The 15019-nt window shown below is 39.2% G+C and overlaps 1 protein-coding gene across 3 annotated transcripts in view; it reads left to right on the plus strand.

Moving 5' to 3' along the window:
* The window catches only part of DOCK11 (dedicator of cytokinesis 11), a 207103-nt gene that overhangs the window by 168283 nt on the left and 23801 nt on the right, over positions 1-15019 (plus strand). For all 3 annotated transcript variants that reach the window (XM_019667847.1, XM_019667846.1, XM_019667848.1), the window contains one exon: positions 6244-6350. In XM_019667847.1, coding sequence (XP_019523392.1) covers positions 6244-6350 — 107 coding nt within the window. The remainder of the gene's footprint in view (positions 1-6243; positions 6351-15019) is intronic.

The raw sequence follows: 15019 nt of genomic DNA on the forward strand, positions 1-15019 counted from the left end.
GGCCCTCTGGCGTCCCAAGTCAGTTCTTAAGCATCGCGCCACCTGGCCGGCACCTGTAAACTTGTTTTGATTAAATAATTTTTCTTTCAAAAGACCTTCTTTTGTTAATTAGTTGATGAAACTGTAATTGTTATACTAAAGTGGATTACTAATTTAAAACAAGTTAAAAACTTAATCTGTTAACCTGTTATCCATACTGAGAACTCCATGATCTAAATAAGACCTGGATATTCAGAGTAAATAAAAGTATAGTTGATGCCTGACCACTGTGCTGTACACATGAAGCTGAATAATATTGAATATCAACTATAACTTTATATATATAGTATATATAGTAACGGGATGTAGAGTACAGCATAGGGAATAGAGTCAATGGTATTGTAACAGCTATATATTGGGTTGTCGGAAAAGTCATGATGCCTGTTTGCGACAGATGGCACTAGTTCATTTCTGGAAGTACTAGAGTCATTCGCATCTATGTTATTGCTATGTCTTTTGACAGCTGACTGTTCTAGCTTCATTCTTAAAAAAAATTGAGCGATTTGGTTGAGTTTTGGAGATTTTACAACAAGTTGAAGATGGAAAACCAAACTGTGCATTTTTGCTATATTTTACTGTTTTACTTCCATAAGTGGAAGAGCTCACATCAAGCTTGTGAAAAATTGCGTAAAGCTTACGGTGACAATGCTCTACAAGGACGTTATTGCCAATGATGGTTCACGAAATTCCATGCTGGTGATTTTAATCTCAATGACGCTCCTTGGTCAGGGAGGCCCACCGAGGTTGATGACAACAAAATAAAGGCATTGATCGAGTCAAACTCACGTTACATGACACGAGAGATTGCAGAAACATTGAACATCCATCATTCAAGTGTTCACGACCACCTGAAGAAGCTGGGATATGTAAGCAAGCTCGATACTTGGGTTCCGTATTAACTCAAAGAAGTTCATTTGAAGACGCATATAAGCATCTGCAGTATGCTCATTAAACGTGAGGAAAACGAACCTTTTTTGAAGGGACTGATAACTGGTGATGAGAAGTGGATTGTTTACAACAATGTGGTGCGCAAACGGTCTTGGTCCCGATGTGATGATTTCACCTCAAACGACATGGAAAGCAGACATTCATCAGAAGAAGGTTATGCTATCAGTGTGGTGGGATTTTAAAGGTGTCGTGTTTTTCAAGCTCCTACCAAGGAACCAAACAATCAATTTGAATGTGTACTATCGGCAATTGGACAGTTTGAACGAATCCATCATCCAGAAGCGCCCAGAGCTTGTTAATCATAAAGGAGTTGTGTTCCATCACAACAACGTGAGACCACACACAAGTTTGATCACCCGTAAAAAATGATTGGAGCTTGGATGGGATGTGTTGCTGCACCCACCATACTCGCCTGACCTTGCGCCATCAGACTTCCACTTGTCTTGCTCTCTTCAAAACTCCTTGCGTGGTATAACATTCAATTAAGATGAGGCTGTAAATCAGCACCTTGTTTAGTTTTTCGCAAATAAAGAGGTCCTTCTATGAACAAGGAATTATGAAGCTCACTAAAAGGTGCCAAAAGGTTATTGAACAAAACAGGCACTATATCATTGATTGATGTTTGTTCTTTATATAAATAAATGACCTTTGAAAAACACAGACAAAATATGTCATGACTTTTCCGACAACCCAATATGATGTCAGGGGTTGTAGATTGGCAGACGGGGGTTATCACTTTGTGAGGGGTGTAAATGACTAAATATTACATTGTTCTGTACACCTGAAACTAATTTAAAAAAATGAAAAAAAATAGAAAAAAATTAGAAAAAAACAGTACATTTGAGTGCAGAACTGAAAAAAAAGGTTTTATTTACACTTAAGACAAACTTATTTAACAAAAATAATTTAATACTGGAACCCTTTGTTTTCTATCATTAAGTGTCCTTTGATAATGAATACAAAAGGAAAGGAGAGTTAGATATGTTATAAATGTCTGGCATATCAGTTGCCCAAAATTTTGTTTTCTCGAAGTTCCTATGGCATCTCTCTTGAAGCTATGATAAAGCATTTTTAAAAATCAAGATGTATTGAAATACGACTTACCAGCTTACACATTGGAGACAGCTGTTCTCTTGTTTACAGATTTTAAGAACAAAAAATAGTTTGTCTCATTGGGTGTTTGCCTAATTAATCAAGGGTTTGGACCTCTGACCCCAAGAGTGAGTATAGAACACCAGTGAGGGACCATTTTTAGATCCCTTTTCTCATGTTTCAAGCAGTGAACTGAAAGAGAAACGGGAAGGGAGGTGTACACTTCTCCCTGCCCCCTCCCCCAGCCACAAGCTTCTATCAGGCAGTCAGAGCTCTTCCTATTTCTACCAGAGAGACCTTAAATGATTATTATTCTCTTCCTTCTACCTAAGTTACCTCGAAGTGGTGATACTGGGTGTTAGTTACTCCTGCCCCCCAAAATATAAAGTAAACAGCTAAATTTCTTTATTTCTGTTTTGTGTGAGAACCTCACAGTGTTCTAGATCTCATTCTCTGGAGGCTAGACTTTATGTACTTCTCCCTCTTCTCTTCTTGAGAGACGGCACAACTGGTTTCCCCCAGGGAAGACAAGAGTCACGTTTTTGCATTTTTCCACCACCACATAGGACCCGAGGTTCAGCAAAGCTTCAGGCCTGTGAGGCGCCCACATCAACCCTGAAAAAGAAATTTCCTTTCCCAGAGAGTCTGGTTTTTTCCATCCTTATAGGGTAATGATGACCCCATTCCCTAGTCTTTGTACTCAGGATCTGATAGCTTAAGTTCTCCAAAGCTTTTTATCCCCCAGTCCCTTTTCAATCACAGTTTGTTTCCTTTTTGCCCTCCCCTCAGGACTCTTACCTCTTAACCCTTCTTCTGACTAGCAGTCTGATTTTATGGAAGATTGGATTGCTTCCCCATCCTCCAAACTCCTCCCCACGTTTTTCATGGGATAATTGGGTCTCTACTTGGACAGTTTGCATCTTGCTTTCTCTAGTACAGCAGTCAGGAATACAGAAGCTACAGCTATGAAGGGCAAGATCAGGAATCCAGGTCATATACCAGAAAGATTGATAGCAGACTGTCAAGACCACCTTATATAATGGTACATAGGACTATATGAGACCCCTCAAACACATGTCTTCCTCTGTTGGGATGTATACACGGGCCACTTCTAGATTCAGTAACTTGTTTCATTTGAAAAATCTTTCCAGGACTAAGGGGAATCAGAAGTTTCCCCAAGTATTTTAAAGACGCCAACAAACAAAAGGTTCCTCATATGATTGGATAGTTTGGTGGGTGTTGATAAACAAGAGGATATAGACTTGTCTAGGTAAAGAGATGTCATCAGGCGTAGGGACCAAGATAACACACTTAAGCAAAAACAGTGGACTCTGAAGCTGAAAGTCCACACTAGAAGTCAATAGCAGATGATGCGGATACAACCTTTGAAAGTAGGTATCGACCTGTTTCTGAGAAGAAACATAATGACCCTACTTCTACTTAAAATGCACACCAGGGCCAGTTGAGTGGCACACTGGTTAAGAGTTGGCTTGGGACACCAGCTCTGAGCAGCAGCACCCTGGTTCGGATCCCACATATGAGGGCCAGTGACACTCCGCCCTCTACAGCTAAGATGGTGAACAACAGCTCGATCTGGAGCTGGGCTGCCGTGAGTGGCCCTCCACAGCGTAGGCTGCCAAGAGCCGCTGTGAGCGGTTGTCCAATGGCTGCGACCCGATCTGCCTCACCTGGGAAGAGCGCAATGATAATACCAACATGGGCCAGTGAAGCAACATGCTGCACAACTAGACTGAAGAACAGAAGGACAGTAACTTGTCTGTTCCCCTCTCCCAATTCCCCAATAAAAAAATCTTTAAAAAAAAATGCATACCAGAAAACTCCCAAGATGCTTTAGCCTCGTCTGATCTCAGGCACAGGAGTGTGCCTCTTTTTGTCCTCCCCTAAATCACAGTAATCTATACATCATTGAATAAAGAATGATGAAAAATCCTAGATTTGGGAATCACTTAAAATTCCTCAGAGCAGACAGGAATTTGTTTCACCAGTCATGAACCTAATGGCCTGAGGCCTTCAGGGATTGGCCCTTTTCTCTTTTAAGAACTACATTCTTTATCTCTTCACTGAAGTTAGCTCTTGACTTCATAGAAGTGATCAATTGAGACGTTTTCTCCTAATTTTTGAGAAGTTCTCCTGCACTATTACTCAAGAGTGGCCTGTGGATCAGCTGCCAATCTGAGAACTGTTTGTTTCTGGTTCACAAGATAAGGAGTACTATCCTGAATGTAAATCAACTGTGTCACTGAGCACAATGTTTCCTTCAGCTGACTTTTTGTTTGTTTGTTTGTTTTTATTTAGAAAAACTTTGTTGAAGAAGGAACTGATGAATTGATTTACATTCTGGTGCAGGTTCCTTATCTTGTCATGGTCCAGTACTTTGAATAGAACTCTCCCAGAAGTCTATAACAGACCATTTTAGGCATGCTTATCTCTGGAAATGAAGTGTGTCATGTTCTCCAGTGTTTTTTGTTACCTAATTTCTTTGATCAAAAACAGTTTTAAAGTCCAGTGGGTCAAAGTGAATCTCATTTGCATTTCCACCTCCCCTTCTGCTTTAAGAGAAATCCATTGACCACTCCCTATGTGTTTCTCTGTTCTTGCCAAAATACTTCAAAATAACCCCATCTTCCCTTACCACAATTCAATCCCTCTTATTAACATGTGGTGCTTACTTGATAACTCATGTTCTATCAAGTGTCTTACCAGAAGATGCATTTCTAGTTAGCTTTCATTTAGACAAGAAGAGTTGGCAAAATCTAAGCCCTGATAAATGACTTTTTTCCACCAGAATTCTGAGAAATCCCCTCAATATGCAGTTTGGCTTTCTTAAACCTTTCTTCTTCCTTCCCCAACTTCTAACCCAGGAGGCTTACCAGATATTTAGTTGTGAGTAGGTCATTATTTCTAAGCATGACTATTAGAGATATTGTAGAACAACAGATTACAAAAACTATTTGTTCCCTTGTGACCAGCCACTTTCACCAACTAGCAGATTCTGTTACAAGGAGGCTGAATTTTCCTTAACTCTAAAATTGCAGCCTACTCAAATGTCAGAGGGGTAGTATTTTGGGGGAGAGGGGTTATCACTTTGTGAGTGGTGTAAATGTCTAACTATTACATTGTTCTGTACACCTGAAACTAATAAAAAAAATAAAATTGCAGCCCACTTAGATAAGGGTACAGGTAGCTACAACAGAAGTGGTTGGACATGTTCCCCAGTCCAGAACCTGTATGGCAGCTATGTGGTCTTCTATACCTAGTCTCACCTCACGGTAACAATTTGGTCCAGAGTTCTACAGCAGGTGTTCTCAACTTGTCCAGCTGCAGAGTCAGTTCCTGTACCAGCTAGCAGCAATTCTTTTAGTCTATCTTAGGAAAGCTAGTTTGTTTATTAGTAGCTTTGTTTGGTAATAATAATTCATCGCACACTTCTTATGTGCGCGGTTCTGTAAACAATTTACATTTCATTTAATTCTCATAAGATAGCTATTATCTCCATTTACAGACGGTGAACATTTTTACAGTCCTAGAGAGGTAAACACATCTAAAATCACATAATTTGTGATAGAGCTGGGTACATCTAACTCCAAAAGCTCTGTTCTTTCAGGGCCTCATCCTGTTTTCTCCAAGTGTGCTTCATGCCTGCCATCTGCTTTATTTTTTGCCTGTCTTACAAGTCCTAGGCTACGGTTCCGCCAATAACCCACTTTCCCCCCTAATTCTTCAGGAACTAGAGATGGTTACAAAAGCTCATTCAATGGTTACCTGAAAAGTATGTGCCCCCCTTGTCTAGGTGAGAGACCATAAACGTACACGGGATCAAAGTGTTTATAACAATTTTTAGGTCACACTAGGGAAATATTTACTGTACTAGCCATTGAAGATGATGCATAGTCAGAGAATGAAACATATTTGTAAATAAGTTGAGTTCATTTGGGGGGGAAAAGACTGGTAGAATGTGTAGTAGATGGAAATAATTTGTTAAGTTCTTTTTTTATAACTGAAAATTTATAACTAACTTATGACGTTGATCCTTAGAAATATATGTGTTCATTTTACAAGTAACCGATCCCTGTAAGGCTATCTGTTGTTTACAAAGCACTTTTTAAAAATATAAATTTACATCACTGCTTTTTATTCACACAGAATTATTCCCTAGTGGATGTTCAGCCTTCAAGAAAATTACGCCCAATATAGATGAAGAAGGAGCAATGAAAGAAGATGCTGGAACGATGGATGTCCATTATAGTGAAGTAAGATTCCAGGGCTTCCGTTGCCAGTTATATAAATTTAACATCTTAACATTTATTTATATTAAAAAATTATTACAGCTAACTTAATTTGGAAGGTAACTTAAGGGTTGATGAACTGTAAACATTAAAACTACCCCAGGCAAAGATGTTCCTGTTTGGAATGTGGAACCCTGTCTCTGGAACTGTTGTATGGTTTTAGAAATGCAACATTTATCATCCTCAAATCATCATCCCAGTAACCAGATTAGAGTCAACATACTTTGGGAAAATGTCCATAAAAATACAGTTAACAAGTAACAACTAAGCAGAGTATGCATACAAATATTTTAAAACTGGAAAATTTCTACTCCAAACTTCATGTGGATAGCAAACAGCTTCAGTTGTCACTTAGTCAACAGATATTTACTGAGCACTGACTTAGGAACAGGTGGTGATATAGGAGCTATCAAATAGGTATGGCTGATCTCTGACCTCCAATGCCTACCTGAAGAGATAAGGTACCTACATGAAATGGAAATAAGCAAGGCAGTGCCATTTTAATAATATAGACAGTATGTTCCATGTAAAGTCAAAAGTGACAGAGATGCCTTTGAGCTGAGGTAAAACAGAGAAGTTATGAGTAGAGGGAGATTTGAAGAATGGGGACACCCTGAAGGCATTCTAACAGGAGAAGAGCAGGGACAAAAGTTAAGAGGTGGAAAAGTATAAGGCACTTTTGGGGCACACGCGAATGGATCCTTTAGACTAGACCAGTGGGTTCACATAGAGAAGAATAGTAGTAGTTGAGGTCTGATTTTGAGAAGCTATGAATGTTTGGGCTTTATTCAGTAGAATGTTGAATTCCTGTCAAAGTTTTTTGAGCATAATGATGACAAGATGAAAGCAGGGAAGAGGACAGGGTAATTTGGAGGTAATGTAGGAAATTTGTTGGAGGTAGATGGTTAGGGGCTGTAGGCAGAGGCTAGAGAGATGGCTGCCCTAAGAGTCCAGACATGAGGCCATTGGGGCCTAAAACCCAGATAGTGATAGATTCAGGGAACATTATGAAGAAAAGAGGAAGACTTGCTGGCTGTGGGAGGAGAGGAGTCAAAAGTAGCTCTCTAAAATTTGGGGTGTGGATATTACAGAAAAATGACAAGATGATTTTACAGGGAAGATGATGAATTCAGTTTTTAATGTGTGTTGAATTTGAAGTAAAAGGTTATTGAAATGGAAATAACTATCAGGCCATTAGAAATTCAGAACTGAACCTACAGAGAGAGATCAGTATTGGAGGCGCCACATCTGGAAGTCATATCTGTGTGAGAACCAAAGCAGAATGAGGATGGGAGATAATATAGCAAGTGAAGAGCAGAGAACCAAGAACTGAACCATAGAGAAATTCACAATTAAAGATTGGGAAGATGAAAAAAAGAAACAAATGAACATCAAAAGCAGAGAGATTTAAGGGGTTGTAGTCTCACAGAAATAACATTTTTTTAAGTTGTATTAAGAAGCACAAGAATAGGTCAGATAAAAATGATAGAGGGAATTCTCCATGCTCATGAATTCCCTCTGCATATGTATTAAGTTTGATTTTTGTCCTTTTAATAAGCCTTTTGTCACTTTAATTATTCAACCAGCCATAAGAACCAAGAGAGAAAGGGAGGAATTCTCTCCTATCCTTGACACCTATTTTCAATATGTCACAAGAATGAGCTTATAAATCAAATAGTGGCCCTTATGTATGTAAAATTCTCCAGTGATCCACTTCTCATTCAAAGTGAATACCATTATATAACAGTGGTACACTAGATTCCCCATGACCTGGGTCCCCGTAACCTCTCTGACAGCATCCCAACCTCAATTGATTCCAGCCACACAAAGTATTCTTTTTACTGTTCCTTAACCATAACTTGCATATCTCACCTGTCGACTTTGCACTTGTTTTTTCTGCCTGGCTGGCCCCATACCCCCTTCCATTTTTTGCTCATATTTCACATCCCTCACAACCCTGCTACTGAAAGTTGCAACCCCCATCACTTTCATCTTTTGTTTCCTATCACTTTTATCTATAGCATTTTGACCTTCTAACATAATAGCAATTTTTTTTCTGTTTGTTGTCTTTCTCCCTCAGATAGAATACAAGCTTCATGAAGGCGAAGATCTTTGACTATTTTGTTCAAATTTCACAAAGGCCAGATTTTTTTAATGTTTTGTTCATTTCTATATCACAGGACTCAGAACAGTGTGCAGCCCATAGCAAACTTTCAGTAACTAAAAAAAAAATGATGGCGATACACTTTCTAAGTACTTTATGAATTGGTTTTTTTTAAATACAAGCAAATCTCAAGTTAGCTCTGGTTCATTTAGCTAAAATGATACATGCCCAGAAGCTTTACGTAATATTTCTATATGGGTCTCTCTCCTCATCAGAAAAATAAAGACAGTAATACTATCCTGGTCACTTAACAATAAAAGGAAAGGCTCCTTATCAGTCATTAAGTGCTACGTAAATGTCAGGCTTTATCACTGACCTTCTTGACAGTGAGGTTTTCTTTTAACCCTAGAACCTAGAAGAGTAGATATTTAAAACATGTTTGCTGAGCTAATCATAACAGAGAATCAAGATACTTGAATTTTAATCCCAATTCATTGTTTATGAAGTCTTCATTAATTCATTTTTTGGGTCTTTGATGATTTCTCATAGACTTCCAGTTTTTATGTTTGTCAGTGGAAAGATGCAGGGGATCTCATAGGAGATAAATGGATCAGCACAACTGAAGTTACATACTTGTCTTCCAAAAAGCAGCTTCAATTCATTCATAGAAATTGCCTTAAGCCTGACCCTTATTAATACTCTCAAGGAGAGTGGTAATGTTGCTTATTAGTCAAGAACTGTAATCCGTGTTCTATGTAAACACATTTGTTAGAACTCTTTTGTGTTCTACAGTAATAGTTGATATATACAGATGGAATCATGTTCCACAAAGTGCCATTTTATGTTTTAGTTTACAAATAAGGCTTCTTCCTAATGCCCTAGCTAATGGGAAAATAAATGACATTGATTCCCAAGGTTTATTGAAATGAACAGTACAATTGGTTGTCCATTTTGTGCTTGTATTTACATACATGAGTTAAACCAATAATAATGAAATTTAATTTGTTTTTAAAACTGTATTTTTAACTTTTGGTTTGCAGGAGTTTTTAAAGATAAAATTAATGTACAATAATATGCACACATCTTATTGGAAACAATTTGATGAATTTTGACAATTATATGCACCCATGTCACTTAGCACCAGAAACAAGAAATAGAACATGTCCATTTCCGCAGAAAGTTTCCGTGTGCCCGTTTCCAGTCAGTCTCTACACCCCCACCACCTGATTTCTATCACCATAGATTCATTTTGCCTGTATATTGGTGTCATAAAAAAGGGAATCATTCATTACGTACCCTTTTGTATCTGGCTTCTTTTCCTTAGCCCAATGTTTTTGAGATACATCCATGTTGTTGAGTATATGAAAATTTTGTTCTTTTTCATTACTAGACAATATTCCATTGTACTGATGTATGATTTTTTAATCCATTTTCCTGTTGATGGATTTTGAATTGTTTCCAGTTTGGGGCTGTTATGAATAAGGCTGCTTTATACATTCTTACCTATGACCTTTTGTAGACATATGCTTTTATTTTTCTTGGGTAAATACCTAGGAGTAAAATTGCTGGATTTTAGGGAAATTACATATTTAGTTTTTTAAGAAATTGCCAAAGAGTTTTTCAAAGTGGTTGGACCATTTTATACTCCCACCAGCAGTGGATGGATTTCAATTCCTCCATATCCTTACCAACATCTGATGTTGCTAGTCTTTTTCAATTTTTGCCATTCTGTTAGGTATGAATTAGTATCTCATTGTGTATTTTATTTGTATTTCACTAATGATGTTGAGTACTTTTTTATGTACTACTTTGCCTTTCATGTATCTTCCTTTATGAAATGTTTGTTGAAGACTTTTGCCCATTTTTAAAAATTGCATTGTTCATTTTTTAATTGTTCATTTGTAGGAGTTCTTCCTATATTCTGGATAAACGTCCTTTGTCAGATAAATGTGCTGCAAATTTATTTACCAGTCTTTGATTTGTTTATTCATTTTCTTAATTGAGTCTTTAATTGAGCAGACAGTTTTGGTTTTGATGAAGTCTAATTTACCATTTAATGGTTTGTTCTTCTTGTGTCTGGTCCAAGAACTCATTGTTCACCTCAAGATTGTGAAGCTATTATCATATATTTTCTTCTATAAACTTTGCTTCTGAGTTTTATGTTTACGTCTACAATCTATCTAAAATTAATTTGTGAGCATGGAATGCGATAGAGGTCAAGGTTTATTTTTTTTCTGACAGATATTTAGATGATCCATACCATTTGGTGAAAAATGCAAGTTTCCTTTTGCCCCACTGACTTACTTTGGCACCTTGGTTTCAAATGTCAGTTCTTCATATATGTGTGGGCCATTTCTGGACTCTGTGCTGTAATACTGAATTATATGTCCATCTTGATACCAATATCACACTGTCTTAATTATTATTTATTTGTAAGTCTTAAAATTAGGTAGTGTTAGCCCTCCAACTTTGTTTTTTTCAAAGTCATTTTGGCTATTCTACATCCTTAGAATTTCCATATAATTTTAGTCATCTTTTCTATTTCCTCAAACTAGCCTGGCTGGAAGTTTTTTAGGGATTTTGTTAAATTTATATATCACTACATGGTGACTGAAGCACTTAACAGTATTGAGTCTTTCAATAAATGAACATTTATTTAGGTTATCTTTAATTTCTCCCAGCAATATTTTGAGATTTTCAGGATACAATCTTTTGCTGGATTTATTGTTAGATAATTGATGTTTTAATGCTACTGTAAATAGTACTGCTTGATTTCTTATTTTACTTTTCAGTGTGTTGTTACTAGTATATACAATACAATTGATTTTGTATGTTGATCTTATAATCTGCAACCTTGCTAAATCTGCATATTAGTCTTAGTAGTACACAATCATGTCATCTGCACAGAAAGGCAGTTTTATGTTTGCCAATCTGTACACCTCTTCTCTCTTTTTTTTTGCTGTATTGCACTGGCTAAGACCTTCAATGTAATATTGAATAGAACTAGTAAAAGTAGACATTCTTGACTTTTCCCCAAACTTAGAAGAACAGTGTTCATTCAGCCTGTAGGGTTTTAGTAGATGTCCTTTATCAGATTGAGGAAGGTCTCTTACATTCCTTGTCTCCTGAGAATCCTTTTTTAATATCATGAAGGGATGTTGAGTTTTTTCAAATGCTTTTTCTGCATCTATATCTGGAGATACCATTTTTCTCTTTGATTCTGTTTGTGTGGTGTATTAAATTGAATTTTTTCCTAATTGTAAACCAACTTTACATTCCTATGACAGACCTCACTAGTTTGTAACAGATTTTTAATTCCTTGGCAGTTCTTCCTTCCCACTGTTGCTGGAAATTTTAGCTATTAAATGTTAATATAAGGTCATTTGTTCAAGTAGCAACATTTAATGAATATCTACTATGCACTGCCACTACACAAGTGAATAAACCCATATAAAGATATTGTTCCCTAGTCTTGAAGAGTCACAGCCTATTCCTATTTGGAAAGTAAGATACATAATGGGCAAGTATAATGATAAACATTCATTCAGTGAATTATCAGACTAGGAAAAGTGTCTAGTGTTTTGCTACTCAGTGTTGATCAGGAGAAGGATCCTGGAAGAGGTGATACCTAAGCTGTTTAAAAAAGGTTAACCAAATGAAAGGGATTAAAGGACAAGAGGGTGCAGCCTGAACGAAGGCACAAAGTTAAGACAACACCATGGTGCTTCAGGGGAACTACTAGTAGTTCACTGCTGTTGGAGCATAAAGTGAAAGGCTGGGTGTGATGAGACAGAAGTATTAACCAGATCATTGCAAGCCTTGTGTGCCAAATGAAAGCCCTGTCATTTTTCTACGAATGATGGGCAGCCATCATGAGATTTTAAGAGAGGGAGAGGGACATCGTCTGGTATGCATTTTATTTTATTTTTTTATTATTTTTTTGTTTTGTTTTTTTAAATACTTTATTGGGGAATTGGGGGAGGGGACCAGCCAAGTTGTTGTTCTTCAGTCTTTGTTGGGGAGGGCGCCAGTCGCCATCTGGCTTCCCGTCGGCAGTTCGTGGCCTCTAAGCTCAAGGTGCTGTGTTCAATCTTCATTTGCACTTGGGCGCAGCCACCATCCCATGCAGGAGTCGAACCAGCAGCCTTGTTGTTAAGAGCGTGCACTCTATCCACTGAGCCATCTGGGTGGCAGCTCAGCTCAAGGTGCCGAGTTCAGACTTAGTTGCAGGTGGGCATAGCCACCATCCTATGTGGGAGTCTAACCCAGCAGCCTTGTTAAGAGGACGTGTTCTATCCAGTGAGCCATCCGGGTGGCAGCTCAGCTCAAGGTGCTGAGTTCAGTCTTAGTTGCAGGCGGGCGTATCCCACCATCAAACAGGCAGTCTTGTTGTTACACCAGCTAAGCCATCCTGCCACCTGTTGGCAGCTCAGTGACAGCTAAGCTCAGGCTCAGTCTCACTGGCCCATATGGAAATTGAACCGACAGCCCTGAGGCTCAGAGCTTGCGCTCTTAAGCCAACTCTTAACGAACTGAGCCACTCGGCTGGCTCCTGGTTTGCATTTTAATCGGAACCCTTTGGCAGATTTGTGGAGGATAGATCGGAAAGTGCCAAGACAGGAGGCAGGAAGATCAATTAGAAAAAATAACGAGGGGCCGGCCGAGTGGTGCGTTGGTTAGGAGTTGGTTTGGGACGCCAGATCTGAGCAGCAGGGCCCTGGTTCGAATACCACAAGAGGGCCAGTGACACTGCCCTCTACAGCTAAGAAGGTGAACAACAGCTCGACCTGGAGCTGGGCTGCTGTGAGTTGACGGCGACGGCATAGGCTGCAGCCCCTGCTGCAGTGGGCTGCCATGGGCTATACCATGTGTGGCTGGCAGCCAGCGTGAGCGGCCAGCAGCCAGTGCGAGCTGCCAAGAGCTGCCGTGAGCAGCCGTGCAGTGGCCAGCAACCGATCTGCCTCTCCCAGGAAGAGCGCAGTGATAACACCAACATGGGCCAGTGAAGCGATGTCCTCCACAACTAGACTGAAGAACAGGAGGACAGCAACTTGTCTGTTCCCCTTCCCTGATTCCCCAGCGCTGTTCCCCTCCCCCAATTCCCCGATAAAATCTTTAAAAAAAGAAAGAAAAAATAATAACGAGGTCTTGGGCCAGCCGAGTGGCTCAGTCGCTTAAGAGCATGACCTCTGAGCAATAGGGTCACTGGTTCGATTCCCACATGGACCAGTGAGCTGCGCCTGAGCTGAGCTGCCAACAGATGGCAGGATGGCTCACCTGGTGAGAGCACATGCTCCTAACAACAAGGTTGCTGGGTTCGACTCCCACATGGGGTGGTGGGCTACGCACCCATAGCTAAGATTGAACACGGCACCTTGAGGTGAGCTGCCCTGAGCTGCCGACGGGCAGCTGGATGGTGACTGGACTTGGAGCTGAGCTAGCTGCGCCCTCCACAACTAAGATTGAAGTACAACAGCTTGGCTGTTCCCCTTCCCCAATTCCCCAATAAAATCTTTAAAAAATTAAGTAAATAAAAATAACGAGGTCTTGAACTTTAGCAATGTGAGTAGAGATGAAAAGGAAGGGCCAGATATGAGACATTTGAAGAAGTAAAACGGGTAGAACTTGTTGATGAACTGATTAGAGGATGCATAAAGACAGAAGAGTGTATTAGTTTCCAGTGGCTGCCATAACAAAGTACACAAGCTGGGTGGCATGAAACAACAGAAATGTATTGTCTCACAGTTCTAGAGTCTAGAGGCCTGCAATCAAGGTGTCATCAGGACCATGCTCTCTCTGAGACTCTGGGTGGAATCCTTCTTTGCCTTTTCCTTTCTTCTAATGGCTGTGGCTGTTGCTCTAATGGTTGGGCTAGTAGCTGCATTATTCCAACCTCTGCCTCTGTAGTCACATGGTATTCTCCCTCTATGACTCTGCCTTCTCTAAGGATACCAGGCTTGTTGGATTAAGAGCCCACTCTGCTCCAGTATGACTTCACCTTAACTAATTACATCTGCAGTGACCCTATGTTCAAATGAGATCACATTCTGAGGGACGGGGGGTTAGGACTTCACCTTTTTGAGGGACAGTTCAACCCATAACAGAGTCAAAATTGCTCTTAGTTTTCTAGCTAAGGGTTTGTAGGGTGTCACCACTGGCCAGATAGGAAATATAAGAAAGAGCTAGTTTAGGAAGATAGTTCTGTTGGTCTGAAGTGTATCTCTTTAAGATAGAAATAAACTTTTGAGACTTACGGATTGCATTGGTAGTTGGCTTCATCTTTTTATTGTTGAGAATATGAGATGATAGTTCACAACAGTTTGTTTTATAGCAGCTGTTACCATTCTGGCAAGGTCAGAGATCTCTATCTTGAGCTATTATCCTATCATTCTCACTAATTTTAGAACCAACAGTCAGGAAGGAAGCATTCATTATTTACCAAAATCACATCATTTTAATAAACACCTAATCACTAATGCAGCAGCTTAAAAGTTGTCAAATTTTCTTAAGACTCTATTATGTATATACC

This window comes from Hipposideros armiger, unplaced genomic scaffold, assembly GCF_001890085.2.
Source record: "Hipposideros armiger isolate ML-2016 unplaced genomic scaffold, ASM189008v1 scaffold_508, whole genome shotgun sequence".
In the NCBI taxonomy this organism is placed as follows: domain Eukaryota; kingdom Metazoa; phylum Chordata; class Mammalia; order Chiroptera; family Hipposideridae; genus Hipposideros; species Hipposideros armiger.